Consider the following 20461-nt stretch of genomic DNA (forward strand, 5'->3'; position numbering starts at 1 on the left):
ACGTTATCGTGACTTGGTTGCCTAGGAGTGAAGCCATTCCTTTGGTGTGACTGCCTGTTGCCACTCTGACACAGGCTTCCAAGGGCCACCAGCAAGGGGCACTGTGTTCCTCATTATCCTGGGTTGTTATATGAGAGGCCCGCTGGCTGTCCCTGTCATTAAGGTGGTATTTTAGGTTGCTATCAATTTGGTCTGTGACAGAGGCCTCAAATGAAGGTATTTGCAAAAAAAGGTCTATTTCTTGTCTGTGTCCCAGTGAGCTGAGCAGCCTTGTGCTATGGGGCTGTCCAGGGCCCAGGCTCCGCCTCCCCCATTGCCACCCTAACACATGGCTCCTCATAGTCCAAGATGGCTGCCCTCATGCCTCTCACCATGTGGTCCAAAGGAGGGAGAGAGGCCCCTGATGAGGAAGGCACCTGCATTGCTCTGCTCACAGGCCCCTGACCAGAATCTAGTTTTTGCTCACCTGGGATGGCACAGCTTCCAATGTGGTCCAGGTGCCCTCGAAGGAGAGTCCAGGTTTCTCTGGTTACCTGTGGAGCTGCCCTACCTGGCATTCCTCCCTTGGGGGGATTTGAGAAGACACCCATACCTGGGGCCTCACTGGGATCTGACCCCATCCCAGGACATGCAGGCCTATGCCCAGCCATGCACATTTCTACCCAAGCTCAGAGAGAAGGCAGATAGAACTCTGTCAGGGCCCTGGGGTAGCCCTCTTGTTTAAGAAGCCCCTGCCCTGTGCCAGGCTGGCTGGCTAGGAGAGCCCACTGTGGCCACACGTGGAGGGCATTCTCTTCTTCCTCAGGAAGGTAAGAAAACTGAGGTCTGACAGTGACTTGCCCCCACATCACAGAGTAGGGAAGGGTCCCAGCATGATGGGTACAGGGCACCTCAGTCCCACACCTGGACTATCCCCCACCGCCCAGGCCGGAAGCTGTTCTCCCAAATATGGGTGTTTGAGCATAAAATGTCATCATCCCACTCCATGAGGCAGAGACTCATCCCTGGAATGTCCTGGAACCCCAGGAGGGACCCTGTCTTGGCGCTTTCTTCTAAACTAGGGGGTAAGGGCGATACAGTGTCCAGGACCCCAGAGCCAGACAAGGCTGGGATGCAAAAGGAGGGCAGGGCCAGGCGTTCCTCAAGGGAGCCGAGTGGCCAGAACTGTGCCTCAAAATGGCCGGGGTGAGGTGGGGGTGGGGATGACAATTTCGCATTTTCTCCCTCTCCTCCCACCCCCGCAGTCTGAGACCCAGTCTGAGTTGTGGTGCGTCAGCTGCCAGGCAAGCCAAGAGCTGGGTGGCTCCTTTGGGCTTTGGGGAGCCTTGGAGCTGGGAATGAAGTCGGAGAGGGGCTTCTCGGCCCAAACCCCAGCCTGGTGGTTGGCACCATTGCGAGCCCTGTTTTTAACTTTGTGAAAAGCCCTTCATTCCTCCTTCAGCTGGGGCTTGAAAGCAGGCGCCCCAGACCCTCCCCAGGGGGCCTCAGAGCAGAGGCAGGGGAAGTGCTGGGAGGAGGGTCGAGCGCCGGCAGCAGTAATGAGAACCAGCAGACCCGTGAATGGGGCCCTGTGTGTGCCCCAGACACAAAGCAGGCTGAGATCCGGAGGGGCGGGCGCGAAATCCTGCCTGTCTGTCCATCCCCCGTCCACCCTCCTCCCTGCCAAGTTAGGACCCCAGCAAGGACCCTCAGAATCACACACAGGGTGGCCCCCTCAGGGTCAGGCCGCCTTCTTAGAGAAGCCTCAGAGAGAGGCAGGCCACAAGTATTTCTTTATTGAAAAAAGAACCAAAAGGAGCTGGTTACAGGAGGGTAGAAATAGGGCAAGTGTTCGGCCAGAGCCCTCACCCCCTTGGCCAGAGCCAGGGCGGCTTTTGCCTTTCCCTGGTGCCTCTCCCCGCTTCCCCCCACCCCCAGACCCTTCTTCTTTATTCCAGAATCTTCTGTCCAAGTCTCCACCCCGTGGGAAACAGGGTTGCGGGTGATTACACTCACCTCCGAGGCTGCCTCAGTGTGGGGGTGGCAGCAAGTTTGGGGGGTCCATCCCGATGCGCCGCTCGCCCGAGCCCAGCCTAACCAATGTGCAGACTACTGTACACATTCAGAGCCCCCTGAACAGGTAGTCTGAACACTGGGTTGGCGGGGCCGGCTGTCCATCCCGTGGGCCGCCTGGGCAGCAGTGGGGCCACCTCGCCTCAGCACCTCTGAGCAGGCAAGGAAGGCACTGCTCCGCCCGCGACGATCTGCTTCGTCTCTTCTGACGTGGCACGGCTGGGGCCAGCTCGCATCTGGAGAAAGTTGTGGGTTTTCAGGAAATCCTAAGGAGGCGGTGGGGATGGGGGAGGCGGGTGGGGGCGAACAGGAGGGAGGAATTGGGTCCCTGGCCTCTGTGCGCAGGAGAAGGTCTCTTTGGGGGTCGGCGTGGGGGTGGGGTATGTGTATGCCTCTGTGTGTGTGTGTGTTTGTGTTCTGTGTGTGTGTGTGTGTGTGTGTGTGTGTGTGCGCGCGCGCGCGCGCGCGCGCGCCGGCAGCATCAGGAAGGCAGCCGCTGCGTTCTGGGCGGAATCACACTATAAACAATTCCAGATGTGGTGTCTCACTCAGGGCCCAAAAGGACTGTGACTCAGTTACTTGGCCTGGCCAGCAGACTGGAAGCTTCCTGCCTCATGACACAAGAGGGTGGGGGCAGCAAAGCCTCTTCCACAAACTTCCGGGCCAGGAACTCCTGCCCTTGCCACTTCTAAAGCCCCCCAGACTGTTCCCCGAAAGGTTGGAGGGTTCTGGGCTCCGCATTGCCTGGCCTGCCTGCCTCCGCTTGGGCTCCTAACTCTGCAGTGGGAATGGGGGCTCCCACCTCTGTGGCCACCAGGCTCCTCTCCTGGCCCCTCAGCATGGCCTGGGCTGGAGGAGCCCCGCCCTACTTCCTCCTCACCCAGAGCCCAGTGGACTGACTCTGGAGCACAAGAGAGAAGCAAAAGCGAAGCCGCCCTGGCATCTCGCGGGCAGGGGTTCAGAACCTTCACAGTGTCTGTGCTCGCCTTACATCAGGAGGACCACTGGGGAAACTAAGGCAGAGAGGGGCTGTGACTTGCCCAAGGGCCCATGGCTGCAGAGGAGCCAGGCTCATCTGAGCTCCTAGCACCTCAGGATTGAGCCCACGCCTCCTGAAGCTAGTTCTGAAGCTCCAAGCTGTCCTCCACCCCTTGGGGAGCCCCTGGCCCACTTCCCCCCCCCCCCACCACTGTGGCTGCCCTTGGATTCGGAAGCAGCAGCCATGTTGGGCTTTGTTCTGGGGTCTTCCGGAGGACAGGGGTAGGGCAGGTGAGAAGTGAGCTACTGTGAGGGGGGAGGTATCCAGAGGCATTCAGGAGGTAACAGCCAGGCAGGCAGTGGGTAGGACCTGGCTTTGGATTACACAGGCCTGGCTTCTAAAGCTCCTCTGTGGCCCCCTTCACCTGCTGTGTAGCTCTGGGCAGCCAGCATCCCTCTCTGAGTGTGAGACTTCCCTGGCAGTGATGTGTGAGGGTTCCATGAGCTGCTGGACAAGCAGCCCTTCACATCAGTCTTTGAGAGCTGCTGACGGTCGAGTGGAAGTTGGGGGACCCTGACACCGTTTTGGCTTCCTGATGTAGCAAACCCGTTTAATGTGCTGCCCCTCTCCCACACCCACACACAGAAGACTAATGATAATGCAACTGCAGGGGCCCAACCCTGTGCCAGGCACACAGTAGATGCTTAGCTAACATCAGTTGACCTCTGGAGTGTGACTCCAAGCCCTGAGACTCACCAGGTCTGCACCCTTGGACAGGAGACGTGTCCTCTCTGAGCTGCTTGCCCCAGAAGCCTTCAGGACTGCCATGCCCGCACTCAGTTGGCACTTTCTGAACATGGTCCCCAGCCTTTGGGCCTCAGGCATCAGCTCGAGGGGGCCCTGCTTTCCTGCTCTGCCCCCCACCCACTGTCTCAGTCTCCCTCTCCAGAGTTGGATCATGCTGGATATTCCCTTGCAGTACAGTTGGGTTAAGGATCTGGCATTGCCATCGCAGGTCACAACTGAGGCATGGGTTCTATCCCTGGCCTGGGAGCTTCCACATGCCATAGTTGCTGCCAAAAAAAACCAAAACTAAAAACCAGTATCATGCTGGTAATTCACAGGCTCGTCATAAAGACGCAGTGGCATTAATAGTTCCATTGGCTCAGTGGTTGCATGCTGGGTGGTTTTGAGCAGCCACTGTATCAGCAGGAAACCAAACAGATAAGAGTCCCTGCCCTCGAGGACCTGTCTGGGTGACACACAGTGACCTAAGTCAATAAGCAAGATATGTGGCATGTTATGATATGGGAGGGGAAGCGGCAAAGGGAGAGTCAGGGGCACTTTGTGGTGCAGTCAGGGCAGGCCTTACCTGGAGGGCCCTTCTGCAACAGAGGAGGTGAGGAGGGAACCACATGGGTGTAGAGGGGAGGAGCAAAGGCCCTGGGGCTAGATGCCCCCTTGGCCTATCAGGTGTTGGGCGGTGGTCCTCATGGTAGACTCCAGCCCAGGGTGACCCATCCCCTTCCACCCTCAGGAGAAAGAGAAGAAGTACATGCTGCCTCTGGACAACCTCAAAATCCGTGATGTGGAAAAGGGCTTCATGTCCAACAAGCATGTCTTCGCCATCTTCAACACAGAGCAGAGGTGAGGCCCTTCCCGTCCCCGCTCCTCATTCAGTCATTCAGGACCATCCACCGAGCACTTGCTGCAAACAGCCCCTTCCCTACCCTGGGAACTCACACTCCAGAAAAAGAGCCAGAACAGAAACATGATTCTACTGGGCGTCTGTGGGCAGAGGTAGGGAGGGATGGGACCTAGCTCTGGTGCTCACTGGCACCCCCTGGCGGCCATGAAGGGAATAGGATGAGGGAGTCAGGGCCAGGGTGGGGACCAGGGAGGAGGCTCCTGCACTGGTCCAGGTGGGTGATGGTGTGGCTGCACCCAGGTGGGGCGAAGGACCTGGAGGAGGAAGGGGTGGATTCGAACAGAGCAGATCGAACTCCTGGTATGTGTGGGTGTGAGAGCGAGAAAGGCATTGCTCAAGGACTGAGCTACCATTGGCTGGCATGGGGGAGACAGAGGCAGAGTAGGCTTGGGTACAGTCGGGGCCGTGCTTAGGCCATGCTGAGGGACAGAAGTCTGGGAGACACCATGTGGAGCGTGGGGGAAGCAGCTGATTAGGTACAAGAGACTAGTGTTCAGGAATACACTCCAGGCAGGAATGTCACTGGGGATGTGTCAACTGGGGACTCATTGTTGCATGGTGGTGTTTAAAGTCTAGATGGAGAGTTCCCATTGTGGCTCAGTGGGTTAAAAACCCAACTAGTATCCATGGGGATACGGGTTCGATCCCTGGCCTCACTCAGTGGGCTAAGGATCTGGCATTGCTGCAAGCTGCAGCATAGGTCGCAGACATGGCTCTGGCTGTGGTATAGGCTGGCAGCTGCAGCTCTGATTCATCCCCTAGCCTGGGAACTTCCATATGCCACAGGCGCAGCCCTAAAAGAAAAAAAAAGTCTAGATGGGGATGAGATGTTTGGGCCATTATGACAGAGAAGAGAAGGGCCCAGGAGACTCTTGGTAAACCCATTCCAAGGGGTGTTGGTGAGAGACTTTAGCCAAAGCAAAGACACTTTGCTCAGCTCAGTCAGAGACCCAGCAGAAAGCAGGGCTGAGTTTGGACCAAGGAGGGCCCCTGCCCAGATTCATACCTTCATCTAGGGGCCAGGGACTCTCCAAGGCAGGGGTTAGCTGTCAGCCAGGGCCTAGGGTTGTTCATGACTGGCTGGCAGGCACTGATTTCTCCCTGCTAGCCCAGGACCACCTTCCCCACTGCCCATCCACACCCACCAATCCCAGCCAAGTCGTCTATTTTATGCAAGCATCCTGCTCTTTTCCAGACTGGCCTAAAGCTCTGAGACCCGCTTTGGCCAGCAGCAGACTCCCAAAACCTTTACAGCCCTTTTAGGCTCACCTCTCCACACCCCCACTCCCGTGCCTAAGAAGCTCTAGGATGTGTAGGAGAACCCGGATTCTGCAGTGGGACAGGTTCACTGGGAAGCTCTTTCTGGCTCTGTAACACCAGGCAGCCACCATCCCCCCTCCCTGGTCCTGTGATCCCTTGTTCAGGGGGCTAAAAATATTACCTAATGTGTCATTTAAGGGTGAGTTCAGGGAGTTCCCATAATGGTTCAGCAGAAACGAATCTGACCAACATCCATGAGGATGCAGGTACAATCCCTGGCCTCCCTCAGCAGGTTAGGGATCTGGCGTTGCCGTGAGCTGTGGTGTAGGTTGAGGATGCAGCTCGGATCCCAAGTTGCTGTGGTTACAACTCTTTTTCTTTTTTTTTTTTTTTGGTTTGTCTTTATAGGGCCACACCCATAGCATATGGAGGTTCCCAGGCTAGGGGTCGAATTGGAGGTATTGCTGCCAGCCTACACCACAGCCACAGCAACGCCAGATTCAAGCCGCATCTGCAACCTACACCAGAGCTCGTGGCAACGCCAGATCCCCAAACTACTGAGCGAAGCCAGGGATCGAACCCGAAACCTCATGGTTCCTAGTCGGATTCAACTTTCTGCTGCACCACAACAGGAACTCCTGGTTACAGCTCTTATTTGACCCCTAGTCTTGGAACCTCCATATGCTGAGGGCGTGGCCCTAAAAAACAAACAAAAAAAGGGTGAGTTCAGGAAACCCAGGATAATAGTAGGGAAAACAAGATAGAAGTGTTTTGGTTTTTTAATGATGATTTTTATTTTTTCCATTATGGCCGATTTACAGTCTTCTGTCAGTTTTCTCCTGCACAGCAGGGTGACCCAGTCACACAGACATGTATACATTCCTTTTTCTCACATTATCATGCTCCATCCTAAGTGACCACAGGCATAGTTCCCAGTGCTATACAGCAGGATCTCATTGCTTATCCATTCCAAAGGCAATAGTTTGCATCTGTTAACCTCAAATTCCTAGTCCATCCTATTCTCTCCCCCTCCTCGTTGGCAACCACAAGTCTGTTCTCCATGTCCATGATTTTTTCTTTTGAAGCTTTGTTTTTTTGTTTTTTTTTTTTTGTTTTTTTTTTTTTTGTCTTTTGTCTTTTTGTTGTTGTTGTTGCTATTTCTTGGGCCGCTCCTGCGGCATATGGAGGTTCCCAGGCTAGGGGTCGAATCGGAGCTGTAGCCACCGGCCTACGCCAGAGCCACAGCAACGCGGGATCCGAGCCGCGTCTGCAACCTACACCACAGCTCACGGCAACGCCGGATCGTTTAACCCACTGAGCAAGGGCAGGGACCGAACCCGCAACCTCATGGTTCCTAGTCGGATTCGTTAACCACTGTGCCACGACGGGAACTCCCTGAAGCTTTGTTTTTTATGTCAGTCAAATCCAGACTTTACCACCCAGGGCAGTCCCACAGGCTTCCAGGCCCACACTTTCCTGTTTTTCAGCCTTCCTCCTCTTTGACCAAGATGGCTGCCCAAACTCCAGCCATCATGATGATGTTCCAGGCAACAGGTGGGAGGAGGAACAACAATAACATGTCCCCCTTCACCCTGTCCCCACCCTCAACTCCTTCCAGATGTCTCAGGGCAGCCACTCATTGACTGCTGGTTGGCCAGAGAGCACTGTCATGAGGCCATCTGTGCCTAACCTCAAACCCAAATCTCACTCGAAGACTTTGGGACAGCTGGGCCACCTCAGCCGCACCTGTCTTATGGAACAGGATGGCATGTGTGTAGCACGGATCCTGGCCTATAAATAAAGAATGCTGTCCATAAACACTGCGTAGCATCCATCCATTTTTTCTCCAGCCTTGAGGCTCTGCACTGCCCCTTCTGTTTTTATTTTTTGTTTGTTTGTTTGTTTGTTTGTCTTCTTAGGGCCGCACCTGAGGCATATCGAAGTTCCCAGGCTAGGGGTCGACTAGGAGCTGCAGCTGCCACCCTATGCCACAGCCATAGCAAGACCAGATCTGAGCCATGTTTGCGACCTACACCACAGCTCACAGCAACACTGAATCCTTAACTTACTGAGCAAGGCCAGGGATCGAACCCACACCCTCATGGACACTAGTTGAGTATGTTTCTGCTTAGTAAAAACAAGAACTCCCAAGATAAAATTTTTTTTTTTCATCTTTTGTCTTTTTACGGCCGCACCCAGGGTATATGGAGGGTCCCAGGCTAGGGGTTTAATCAGAGCTGTTGCTGCCGACCTCCACCAAAGACACAATAACACCAGATCTGAGCCGCGTCTGCAACCTACACCACAGCTCATGGCAACGCCAGATCCTTAACCCACTGAGCGAGGCCAGGGATCGAACCTGCCACCTCATGGTTCCCAGTCAGATTTGTTTCTGCTTTGCCATGATGGGAACTCCAGTTTTTTTTGTGTGTGTGTGGTCTTTTGTCAAAATAAAATTTTAAATTCACTTTCTCAGTCACTCTGGCCCCATTCCTGGTGCTCAGAAAGAAGCCACCTATGGCTTGTCCCTTCCTTTCACTGCAGGAACGTCTACAAGGACCTGCGGCAGATCGAGCTGGCCTGTGACTCCCAGGAGGACGTGGACAGCTGGAAGGCCTCATTCCTCCGAGCCGGGGTCTACCCTGAGAAGGACCAGGTGAGGAGCGCCCTGCCTGGTCTGCACACCTTGGGCTGAGCTGACCCTACCTGGGAGAATAAGAAGCAGCCAGCCTCTCACGGGATGGGTCTTTTTAAGCTATGTTTACCAGAACTCTCTGAAGGTATGTAGCCCATACCCTCTTAAGCAAACCATGCAGAAAGCAGGGAGAGGGTTTTGTCATCAGTGCCTGGAAGGTTCTCCAACTGAAGTCAAAGACAGAGACACACATGGTCCAGGATCCTGTCTGCTTTGTTTTTTCTCTCCTCTTCCTGTCCTTGAGGCGGCAGGAACATGGGCCCCTGGTTAACATGTTCCAGTCCCCAGGTGAGAGGAGCTAGCTGATCTTGGGCCGTGGTCACCCCTAGTTTGGGCCGCTCAGGCCAGGGGCAGGCAGAGCTACATGGCCCCAATGTAGCCATTGGGGGCCAGCCCCAGAGGGTCAGTTGCCGGTGGCATAGGGCAAGCAATTCCCAGAGAAGGGGGCTCCCCACACTCACCTCAGACCTCAGCCACCCCTCACTGCCTCCCCTCCCCGCTTGCAGGCAGAGAATGAGGATGGAGCCCAGGAGAACACCTTCTCCATGGACCCGCAGCTAGAGCGCCAGGTGGAGACCATTCGAAACCTGGTGGACTCATACGTGGCCATCATCAACAAGTCCATCCGTGATCTCATGCCAAAGACCATCATGCACCTCATGATCAATAACGTGAGTGCCTGGCCCTCTGGGCCCCTGTATCTCGGGGCGAGGCGGGGTGGGCAGCCACAGCCACATTTGGCCCAAACACAGTCTGTATAAAATTAAAAATTATGGAGTTCAGGAGTTCCCACTGTGGTTCAGCGGGTTACAAACCCAACTGTTATCCATGAAGATGTGGGTTCAATCCCTGGCCTCACTCAGTGGGTTAAGGATCCGGCGTTGCCACAAGCTGTGGTGTGGGTCACAGATGTGGCTCGGACCCACCGTTGCTTTGGCTGTGGTGTAGGCCAGCAGCTGCCACTCCTAGTCAACCCCTAGCCTGGGAACTTCCATATGCCAAAAGTGTAGCACACCCCCCCCCCAAAAAAAAAGCAGGAAAAAAAGATCAGGGAGTTCCCTGGTGGCCTAGTGGCTAAGAACATGGCATTGGCACTGCTGTGGCCTTGGTTCAATTCCCGCCTGAAAAATTAGAGTGAGTCACCCACTTTTCAACATCAGCATCAGGATCCTACTAGCCTCTTGGAAAACTGGAAGGTACAGGCACACGGAGCTCACAGTCCTGCTTAATCAGGTAACTGAAGCTAATCCCTGCGGATGCACGTTCTCTAAAGTTTTTCAGCCTTACCCTAGCAGAGGGATCGCTGTCATCCCTATTTTTCAAACAGGAAAACAGAGGCCCAGAGAGGTCAAGACACCTACCCCAGGTCACTCAGAAGAGTGCAAGGTGGGATTCAAACCCAGGCTGAATCTCTCTCCAGCAGTGGCCTCCTGATGGCCTGCAGCCCAGCCTGCCTTTACTGCAGGGTGTTCCCTGCTTCCCCTGGGGCTCCCAAGCCTCTACAGCTTCAGGCTTCTCTTTGGTGAAACACAGCCACCCTAATATCTCCTGCTTCAGGGAGGGTTCAGGAGCCTCACACCTCAGGCCTTGGGCTCAGCACTAGGCACTCGGAAAGCTACATACCCCCGTTTGGTTTGTCTTGTGACTAAGAAAGCTTTAAATATGACAGGGAATAAAACAAAAGTCCTGTCTCTTCCCTTTCACTCCTTCTTCCCAGTCTCCTCCTCAGTGGTGATTAGTGTTAAATTACATAGGTCCTGGTATAGTCGCCACATATTGATGGAATATGCAGTATGTAGGGTGCTGCAGCCATGAAATTGAAAGTGCATATATGGGAGCTCCCGCTGTGGTGCAACAGGATTAGTGGGTCTTGGGAGCATTGGGAAGCAGGTTCAATCCCTGGCCCAGCACAGTGGGTTAAGGATGCAGCAGTGCTTAGGTCACCACTATGGTGGATCTGATCCCTGGCCTAGGAGCTCCATATACCATGGGGCACCCCAAAATGAAATAAATAAATTAATTTAATTAAATGAATGTATGCTTTGACCTAGCGTTCTACTTAGAGGAATTTCTCCCACAGAGATATTTGCCAGCGCGTAAGTTCAGCATGTACATGGGTTTTTCTTTTTGGCATTATTTTATAGTGGCCAAAGACTGGAATTCTATCCATTTGCTAGAATCCATTAAATAAACATCCATTTCTATTGCAAAAAATACCAAAAACCGAGTTCCTGTCATGGCGTAGCAGAAATGAATCTGACTAGGAACCGTGAGGTTGAGGGTTTGATCCCTGACCTCACTCAGTGGGTTAAGGATCTGGTGTTGCCGTGATCTGTGGTGTAGGTCGCAGACGCGGCTCAGATCTGGTATGGCTATGGCGTAGGCTGGCAGCTGTAGCTCTAATTAGACCCATAGCATGGAAACCTCCATATGCCACAGGTGTGGCCCTAAAAGACAAAAGACAAACCCACAAAAAAGCAAAAGGATGAGGACCATCTCAAGGTCTATAATAAGTTTCATTATTAAGTGGAAAAGGTATAGAGATAACAATAATCAGAAAGACTCCATTTGTGTAAAACAGAAGGGGAAATCGATAAATCTTTATGTATCTATTATCTATCTACCTACCTACCTATCTGATCTAATATACATCGAAATCTGGAAGTCTGTCTGAGGACCTGGTGACCAGTTGCACCCTAGAAGGGGAGCTTGGAATTTAAGAAGGCCAGGGTGAACAAAGGAGTTTTCACTGTGTATTTAGGTTATATTTATTTTCCCTTTTACGAGTTTTTCAAAATTTGTTTGGATAGCAAATGTATTCACATGATTTACAAGTCAAAGACCATCCAGCACAGTCACCTCTGCCATATTGAAAGTTCATTAGAGAAAATAAAATATCTATTCTTTTTTTTTAATTTTTTAATTGAAGTATAGCTAATTTACAGTGTCGTATTAGTTTCTGGTATACAGCAAAGTGATTCAGTTATATATATGTGTGTATGTTCTTTTTCATGTTCTTTTCCATTATACTTTATTACAAGGTATTGAATATAGCCTCCTGTACCATACAGTAGCACCTATTGTTTATCTATTTTGTATATAGTAGTTTGTGTCTGTTAATTCTAAATTCCTAATCTGTCTTCCCCCCCACCCCACCCCCCTTCCCCTTTGGTTTGTTTTCAATGTCTGTGAGTCTGTTTCTGTTTTGTAAGTAAGTTCATTTGTATCATTTTATTTATTTATTTGACCACACCAGTGGTATGCAGAAGTTCCTAGGCCAGGGATTGAACCCGAGCCATAGCAGTGACAATGCCAGATCCTTAATCTGCTACACCACCGGGAAACTCCTATATCATATTTTAGATTCTGCATATAAGTGATAACATGATATATGTCTTTGTCTGACTTAACCTTAGTATGATCACCTCTGGGTCCATCCACATTGCTAAATATGGCATTATTTCATTCTTTTTGATAGCTGAGTGATATAGCTCATCTCTTTATTATTTATTTATTTATTTGTTTATTGGCTGCACCTGTGGCATATGGAAGTTCCCAGGCCAGGGACTGAATCCAAGCTACAGGTGCAAACTATACCACAGCTATGGCAACACTGGACCGTTAGCCCACCTCACCACAGTGGAAACTCCCAGTTCAACTCTTTTTATTTTTTTATTTATTTTTTGGTCATTTTTGGCCTCCCTGTAGCATATGGAGTTCTGGGGCCAGGGATCGGAGCCACAGTCATGACCTAAGCTACAGCCATAGCAATGCTGGATCCCTAACCCACTGTGCCAGGCCAGGGATAGAACCCATGTCCCAGCAGCTCCCAAGACACTGCTGATTCTGTTGCACCACAGCAGGAGCTCCTCTTTTTCTAGAGCTGATATTCCATTGTCTGAACTAGTATTCCAGTGTGTGTGTGTGTGTGTGTGTGTGTGTGTGTGTGTGTGTGTGTGTACACCACATCTTTATCCATTCATTTGCTGATGAACATTTGGTTTGTTTCCATGTCTTGGGCTATTGTAATTAGTCCTGCAGTGAACATTGGGGTGCTGTATCTTTTCGAATAGAGTTTTTAATATTTTCTGAATATATGTCCAGGAGTGAGATTGCTGGATCATATGGCAACTCTATTTTTAGTTTTTGGAGGAACCTCCATACTCTTCTCAATAGTGGCTCCACCAATTACATTTTCACCAGCAGTATAGGAGGGTTCCCTTTTCTCCACACCCTCTCCAGCGTTTATTATTTGTAGATGTTTTGATAATGGCTACTGGTGTGAGGTGATACTTCACTGTAGTTTTGATTTGTGTTTCTCTAATGGTAAGCTATCAACATCCATTCTTAAAAAGTTAATTGTAGAAGGAGACTTTTGTTACAAGATATATATCCATTGAATGGATGTATTTCAGTCTCAAATCCACTCTTGCCCTTAATGGGGAAGCTCTGGAAGCATCCCCCAAATCAAGAACAAGTTGGCTACTTCCACTTTTATTTAGCCTTCTTGTAGAGTTACTGGCCAATGCATTTAGACAAGAAAAATAATTTAACGATGTGAACACTGAAAACAAAAATAGGAAAAAATGTTCCTCTTTTTAGTGTCTTATTTGTAGACACTCAAATAAACGTAAACATGTGTATCTAGAAACCCCAAGAAAATTACTTGAAAAACCACTGTATCCCGTAGAAAGGTTCAGAAAGAAACAAAGTACAACGTTCATGAACAGATACTGGCAGTTTTGAACAGAAGCCAGTTTCAAGATATGACAGGACAAAAGATGGCAATAAAAGAGACAAGATTCTAGGGATAAGTTTCATAAGAATCTCATGAAACGGGTTGAAAGAACACTATCAAGCACCCCTGAGGGGCCTCAGGAGACAACTGGGTGGAAAACTCACCTTGTTGTAAACGTCCCCCATGATCTGCAGTAAAGTTAAAGACACTGCCCCACCAAGTGTGCTGGACGTTCTTCTAGCACAGTGGTCAGCCGAGTCCTTGGCTGGGGTGGTGGGAAGCCCTGACTTCTCCAACCCTTGCCCCCAGACGAAGGCCTTCATCCACCATGAGCTGCTGGCCTACCTGTACTCGTCAGCCGACCAGAGCAGCCTCATGGAGGAGTCAGCTGACCAGGCCCAGCGGCGGGACGACATGCTGCGCATGTACCATGCGCTCAAGGAGGCACTCAACATCATTGGGGACATCAGCACCAGCACCGTGTCCACGCCGGTGCCCCCGCCCGTTGATGACACCTGGCTCCAGAGCACCAGCAGCCACAGGTGTGCAAGGCCTGGTCACCCACAGGCCAGCTCCCCCCAAGTGTCCGTCAGGGCACAGCCCACGGGTGGGCGGGGTAAAGGGGCCCGACCACAGATGGTGCAGCACCCAGCTTGCCACAGTAGGGGCTGCCACCCCGCCTAGGCCTGAAGGCAGGTTAAGAGCTCGCCTGTCTCCTGGTTCCTTCCCTTGGCTAAGCTTAAACAGAAGCCAGAGAGAGCAGGGGGCCTGGGCAACCCTGGCCGTAGGGCTGAACCTACTGGAGCACAGAGCACAGCTGAGAATGGCAGGTGGGGAGAATCTGGATGGACACGTGGAGGATGTAACCAGCATCTCCCACCCTGACCACTTTAGAGGTGAGATGGAAATGAGACCCTGGCATGGGCAAGTCAGAGCATTGGGCAAGGGGCCACCTAACCAGTGATAGTGGAGGTGGTGGGAGAGAGGCTTAGTCACTGAAATCTCAGAAGGTGCCAGCCCCCCTGAGCCCTCAGGGAGCCTTGGGGAGAGGGCAGAGCATCCAGCCTGGGGGGCAGCAGGTGCTCTGCCTCAGAGGGAGCCTGGGACAGGGGCCTGTGCGCCTTGCAGCCTCTGGAGGTATTTGGACCTGATTTGAAGGACAGGGCTGGGCTCTGAAAGGATCTTTGGCTATAGGGGGTGGATTGGAGGAGGTGGGGAGGCCTGAATGGGGCCAGTGAGAGGAAGTGCCCGAGGGAGCAAGGCTAGAAGGAAGCAGGAGCCCTTCGTGGCCAAGGATAGGTGCTAGGGCCCCAGCTCAGGTCTTGGGGCTGGACTGAGGGTCCCAGCGCTTCTCTGCTGCCATCTGCCCAGGAACTAGTACTCATGTGCATCTGACTGGGTGGTCACTGGTGCCCGTCTGTGTCGCAGAGGAGGTCACCCTGGCCAGCACCCCATGCCCTGCCTTGTGGGCTTCTGCGGCCACACTGATATGGCTGGTGCACCGACCCACCATCTCTGCTCACACTCTCTACTTCCTCCACAGCCCCACTCCGCAACGCCGGCCTGTGTCCAGCGTGCACCCCCCAGGCCGGCCCCCAGCAGTGAGGGGCCCCACCCCGGGGCCCCCCCTGATTCCTGTGCCGGTGGGAGCAGCAGCCTCCTTCTCCGCGCCCCCCATCCCATCCCGGCCTGGACCCCATCCTGGCGTGTTTGCCAACAATGACCCCTTCTCGGCCCCGCCTCAGATCCCATCTCGACCAGCTCGGATTCCACCCGGCATACCCCCCGGAGTCCCCAGGTAAGGCTGGACACCCTCCCCTTGCCACCTGTCATCTAGAACCACCAGCCTGTCCCATGCAGGGAGTGGAGGGGTCACTGGTACCCCTTTGGGCTGGTGGGGAAACTGAGGCCCAGAGAGGTCAAATTCCCAGGGTGGGGGACTCAAGGGCTCCCAGGCCTGTCTGCTACCTGGGCAAAGGGGCCCGCCACGTAGCTCAGAACCCCTCACATGGAGCCCCTTCTTCTGGTTTTGACCCAGTTCCTTTCTGAGGACACACACATCAGTCATTGCCCGCCTTGTCCAGGGTCACAGAGCAAGGGAGTGACAGCAGGGATACTGATACCCCAGCCTGGCACCCTAGCAGCCTTCAAAGGAGCATGGGGCAGCATCCTGGGGCAGGGGTGGTGGGGCCTGGATTCTGGTCCTTGCCCTGCTTCCAGCCTCACTGCCATCCCCCCTCCCCCATCTGTCTTTATTCTCTTTGCAGCAGAAGACCCCCTGCTGCGCCCAGCCGGCCCACCATTATCCGCCCAGCCGAGCCATCCCTGCTCGACTAGGCTGCGGGGGGCACCTTCTCTGGGGTCCTCGAGCACCCTCGGTGCAGGAGCTTCATTGGTCTGGGCCCATCTGCCGCCCTTAGTCCTCCAGTCCCCATGCGGGACCAGGCTCTCTGTGGGCAGCCCCTGACTCTTCCCTAACCCCGGCCCCCAGGCAGGGGCTGGCCTGGCCCCCATCTCCAGCTGGACACAGCACTGAATGGAGGGGCCCTGGCAGCCCAGGATGAGGGCAGCCGGGGTGTTGCACTTTGGGGGATGGGGTCTCAGGTAGCAGAGCAGGCAGCTGCCGCCTGAGCACCATCTTGAATGAGGGAGCCAGGCTGAGGTGCCTCACCCAGGGGCTTCTCTGGCCAGGAAAGCCTGAGCAGACCAGGCCTTCTAGAAACAGCACCAAGGGAGTCTGCACCCCTAGTCCTTGCTGGGGCACAAGGAGTGTCTGCTTCTTGGCAGTGAGACCTCCCAGTGGAGAGCCAGGCCCAGTGGGCCCAGCGGGCCCAGCGCTACCCGCCCACCCAAGTTGTACATATTCCTTCCTTGGCCGTATTAACCGCACGGCCCAGCCTCGGCTGCCAGAGGTGCCTTTGCCAGGTCCGGAAAACCCTCGGCCCCGGCCAACCCCGCTCTCTCTTACCCGGGGCCTCCAGGGCAGCCTGGGCTGAGGGCTAAGGGGTGGAGAAGCCTCCTCCACCGGGTGAGCCCCGGGCAGCCTGTCTGAGCAGACCTTCTCGCTCGTTCGCTCGCTCGCTCGCTCGGTTTGACCACTGTAAGTGCCTGCACTCTGTATCCTATTAATAAACTAAAATAAAGGGAAGACGCTTCTGGTGGCTGCTGTGTGGGCCTTTTGTGTTGACGTTTAGGCTGAGTATGTGGGCTGCTGACCTTCCCCCCCAGCGGGGCTCCCACCATGCACTGTGCCCTTGGGGGAGTGTTTGCTTCTTCTAGAGCGAAGAGCTTTTACCTTTCCTTAACACCTCAGGAATGGGAGCAGATATTCCCCCCACCCATACTCAGAGGACTGGCTGCAACCCAACACAGCACTGGCAGTAGAGATCAGGATGGGGGCCTGAGGCAGAATTCAGAGTTACTGAGGGGAGGAGGATCTTGGCCCTCCACCTCAAACTGTGCAGTGGTCAGGACCCCCTCCCAACTCCCCCAATCCTGAGGACTTCCCCTTCGCCCTCTTGGGGGCACAGGCCTTCCAGCCCAGCCGGGGACACAGATAAACTTTGCTTTCTGATTTTTCTCTTGTGCCCAGGCGACCACCTCCATCGGCTCCTGCCCGACCTTTCTTCTGAACTTCGTGGGAGACCCCTCCCGCCTGCCTGGCTGCCCCCTTGGGGGCAGGTCTGTCCCGGCTGGTGTCCCTGAGCCCCAGTCATAAGGCTCTATGATTTTCTGACCATAATTTATTGACTCCAGTGCTCAGGCCAGATTGCTCTTTGTTCCATGAGGCTCTTGTGCAGGCTTTGGCTGGGCCACCCCTCAGCCCTGTCTGGGGCCCCTGCAGGGAAAGCGGGAGGGGCGGGTGGTCTTACAGGCCCTGCTCCCTGAGTTCTGTTACCAGACCTCACACCCAGCCCGCCCCCCCGCTAGGCCAAAGGGCCAGAGCCCCTTCCTGTCAATAAAGTGACTGTTCTGGCAAGAACACTGCAGCCACGTCTCCTTCCCGGCCTCTGGCATGAGCAGGCCACTCCCAGCAGCAGCACAGGCCTTGGGTGGAGCCACAAGAAGGCAGGCATGGGATCCCACAGCAGCAAGTCCCCTCCTATGGTCACCTGGCTTGGAGGTGCCAGCAGGGAAGGGAAAGACTTGGCTTCTTGGGCCCCGTGCTGCACCATGGATTGCTAGTGCAGGCTGGAAGATTCCAGCTAAGGCACAATTACAGGAGGAGTGAGAAGCAGGGCCAGAAAATCCAAAGGTTGCTTTCGGATGCTGCAGTGCCCCCCATGCACAGTTTTCCAGGAAAACAGGTTCAGCCACTGAGCTATCCCTCCTGGGGGGCCCTTGCCTACAAGCCAGCCTGTGTTCTTGCTGGGCCCTGGAAGGGAGGGGACCCGCAGGGGCCACACCTCAGGCCCAGACTGCACAGCTTCCCTTCCTGTAGGAAACTAAGCTGGGGAAGGGACCCCCCCAGTCTCACGCATGCGCCTTGCTGCTCCTCCTTTCCCCTGTTCTTCCATGGCAGGGGGCTACGTAGGCACAGGGCGCTTGTCCTGAAAGAAGCGCTTGAGAGTGCAGACTTGCAGCACGGCCACGAGTAGCAACACGGCCACATTCACAGCTGACCAGAAGTTGACTCGCTCCAGGTTGCCCTCTTGCAGGTTGCGGTCACGTGCCTCAAAGGCCCGCAGCAGAGTCAGCATTTGGATGCTGCGCTCAAGCCGGGTCCTCATGGTCTCAATGGACTCCTGTGGCACAGAGGGAGAAGCAGGGTGAGCCTCTGTCATGCAGAATAGTGTGAGAATTCGTGTTTGGGGGCAGAGAGCTGAGAGCACAGACTCAGTGGCCAGGCTGCCTGAGTCTAAATCCTTCCACCACTCTCTGGCTGTGTGACCATGAGCAAGTAAATAATCTCTCTGGGCCTCAGTTTCCTCCTCAGAATTAAACCTCCAAGTTGCCGTGAGAATTGAATGCCTAATGAAGTATAAAGAACATACTTACTATGGTTAATAAATAGTTAGTGAAGCCAGACTGCCTGTGTTCAAATATTGGCTCTGTAAGTTGCTGGCTGTGTGGCCTTAGAAGAGTTACTTAGCCATCTTGTGCATCAGTTTCCCCAACTGCAAAATGGGGGATAATTAGCGTATACTACCTATATAAGGTGGTTATGGAGATCTAACAAGTTATTTAAGCTCTTACAACAAGGTTTACACCTAGAAATGTTCTATTGTTATTAAGTTGGGGGCACCCATATATAGGAAAGGCTAGGTCAGGCCAAGGGGGACCCCAGCCAAGGTGAGAGTGCAGAGCCCAAAGACAGAAATCTGAGAGGAGTGGCCCCACCTCCACCTGGGCACACCTTGATGTCCTCCATCTTGACATCCAGCATCTCCTCAGGCTCCACAGCCTCTGCCCAGCCCTCCACCTCTTCATCATCCTGCAGGCTGTCAAAGATGAGTTCAAAGAACACGAGCTTCTCGGAGATTGTGCTGAAGGAGTTGTCAAAGCACAGTTTGTAGTCCCCTGCCTCCGTGGGCTCCACCCTGGACAGACAGAAAGACACACTGACATGGTCTGGACTGGCTGTCCAGTTGGACTTTTCGAGGCAGGCAGGGTGGTAACCCGAGGCCGCCAGAGAGGGGCAGGACTGTAACTGAACCTGGGCAGCCACCGGGACGTAACTCACGTGTGCACACCATCTGCCTTGCGGGACTCGCTGACCAGCAGCACTCCCTGAGGGCTCTCCAGAGTGAAATCCACGTCCAGCCCAGCACCTGCGATCACCTGGGGGGCAGGTAAGAGCGGGTGGAGGACTAAGGGTAGACCAAGGGCACCTGGCAGAAGGCCATGACTGGACCGACCCAAGCAGACCATCACCAGGGGCCTACCGGAGCTTGGAAACCACCCTCACGGTGGTCCTGCCCCTTCCACTCCTTTTGGCCACGCCCCTTGCCTTGGCTCCGCCTCCATAGATTTGGGGGGCCTTGGGATGGGCTCCTAAATCTGGTCACGCCCGCATACACAGTTCTTAATCAACGTTTACCAGATTATGTCCGGCTTGGCCACAACCCAAATAATATAATGGAGCCTTGCTTGAAGCCCTTGCCTTCACCCTTTCCCCGGGAAATCCTCGTGTTGGCCACTCCCTTTCTTGTGCCACATCATGGCCACGCCTCCACCTCAATTGACACCTCTTTAGGCCACGCCCACCCGCGAGAGTCCTGCCCGCTGAAGGCCTCCCTCTTTCAATGGCCCCGCCTCCCCGCTCTCCCATTTCTAGCCCCGCCTTTGTCCGAAACATCCACCCCTTCCTCTCCAAAGCACTACCCCCGCCCCTAGCTCTCCCTGACTCAGACCCCGCGTTCTTACGCACGGGCTCCTCCTCCTTCCTTCTTCAAGGCATGCATCGCTGGCTCAGTTTGGCCACGCCCCCTCTCCCTGTCTTCGCCGGCTCCCCGATCCGGCACCCTCTACCTGGTACTCAGTCTCCAGGCTTGCGTTGGCCGGCGCAGACTGATAGAAACATTGCTTCCGCCCCGCAGGAAGCAGGAATGTAAACTCGCCATCCTGGATCGGTGGGGGCCCTGCCCCTCCTACCTCCACTGGAGGCAATAGTAGCCATAGGGCCAAGGCTAGGGCCGTGCTGGCCGCCATCATCTGGGTCACCCTCCGATTTGCTAACAGGTCGCGGTTCCTTTAAGGGTTAGCCCTGCCCCTTCTGCTACTCGACGGAACTCATTGGCCGCCGCTTCACTCCGTTGTCTGAAGGCCGCGGAGCTAGGAGTGCAGGACCCCCTGAGAGACTAGTTGACCGAATAAATGCCTGATGAACCTAAAAACGCTGGACTTCCTACACACTCTATCTTTGAAAAGCCTCCACTTCTGGTCCCAAACGCTGTTGGGGGAAAGTTTAAAAGAATAAGTACCATGATGGCATATTCTTCTCAGGCAAAATCTAAGACAACGATGGTAGAGGCGGCTGGGTCCTTGCTGTTTTCCCAGAGTACCCCGCACGCGACGACCCTTGTGCGA

The 20461-nt window shown here is 54.1% G+C and overlaps 3 protein-coding genes and 1 non-coding gene across 30 annotated transcripts in view; 1 reads left to right on the top strand and 3 right to left on the bottom strand.

The window, feature by feature from the left end:
- The window catches only part of DNM2 (dynamin 2), a 99327-nt gene extending 81913 nt beyond the window's left edge, over positions 1-17414 (top strand). For 11 of the 26 annotated variants that reach the window (XM_085012938.1, XM_085012940.1, XM_021083801.2 and 8 more), the window contains 6 exons: positions 4569-4678; positions 8544-8655; positions 9201-9365; positions 13742-13974; positions 14976-15230; positions 15700-16593. In XM_085012938.1, coding sequence (XP_084869064.1) covers positions 4569-4678; positions 8544-8655; positions 9201-9365; positions 13742-13974; positions 14976-15230; positions 15700-15769 — 945 coding nt within the window. In that variant the 3' untranslated portion in view covers positions 15770-16593. Of the gene's footprint in view, positions 1-4568; positions 4679-8543; positions 8656-9200; positions 9366-13741; positions 13975-14975; positions 15231-15699; positions 16594-17024 lie in introns of those variants that run through there. The other 15 variants (XR_014837610.1, XM_085012941.1, XM_021083813.2 and 12 more) reach the window with 2 other exon arrangements.
- KANK2 (KN motif and ankyrin repeat domains 2) overlaps positions 1-20461 on the bottom strand; it is a 468727-nt gene that overhangs the window by 99562 nt on the left and 348704 nt on the right. The window lies entirely within an intron of this gene.
- Positions 2066-2145, bottom strand: MIR199A-2 (microRNA mir-199a-2). The gene has a single exon (NR_038526.1). It is a non-coding gene; the product is annotated as a microRNA mir-199a-2 (primary transcript).
- TMED1 (transmembrane p24 trafficking protein 1) lies at positions 17161-20108 on the bottom strand. 2 transcript variants are annotated; one of them, XM_003354060.5, is made up of 4 exons: positions 19904-20108; positions 19116-19213; positions 18789-18972; positions 17161-18177 (listed from the first exon to the last, which is right to left on the bottom strand). In XM_003354060.5, exons 1-4 carry the CDS (start codon positions 20084-20086, stop codon positions 17959-17961), a joined length of 684 nt encoding a protein of 227 aa, XP_003354108.1. In that variant the 5' UTR covers positions 20087-20108; the 3' UTR covers positions 17161-17958. The 2 variants fall into 2 exon arrangements, with proteins under 2 accessions (XP_003354108.1, XP_084869095.1); XM_085012969.1 differs by having other exon boundaries at positions 18773-18972.

The sequence above is a fragment of the Sus scrofa genome, chromosome 2, assembly GCF_054392235.1.
Source record: "Sus scrofa isolate SSC_HxYL_T2T_F1_AM1 chromosome 2, Sscrofa_HxYL_maternal_Yorkshire_Landrace_v2.0, whole genome shotgun sequence".
NCBI classification, from domain to species: Eukaryota; Metazoa; Chordata; class Mammalia; order Artiodactyla; family Suidae; genus Sus; species Sus scrofa.

Excerpts from the sequence above, each read along its gene's own strand:
- TMED1 (XM_003354060.5), bottom strand. The coding sequence starts at position 20,086 with ATGATGGCGGCCAGCACGGCCCTAGCCTTGGCCCTATGGCTACTATTG. Across the intron at positions 19,214-19,903 it reads GCCTGGAGACTGAGTACCAG|GTGATCGCAGGTGCTGGGCT; the intron begins GTAGAGGGTGCC and ends CCTGCCCCCCAG. Across the intron at positions 18,973-19,115 it reads AAGGCAGATGGTGTGCACAC|GGTGGAGCCCACGGAGGCAG; the intron begins GTGAGTTACGTC and ends CTGTCTGTCCAG.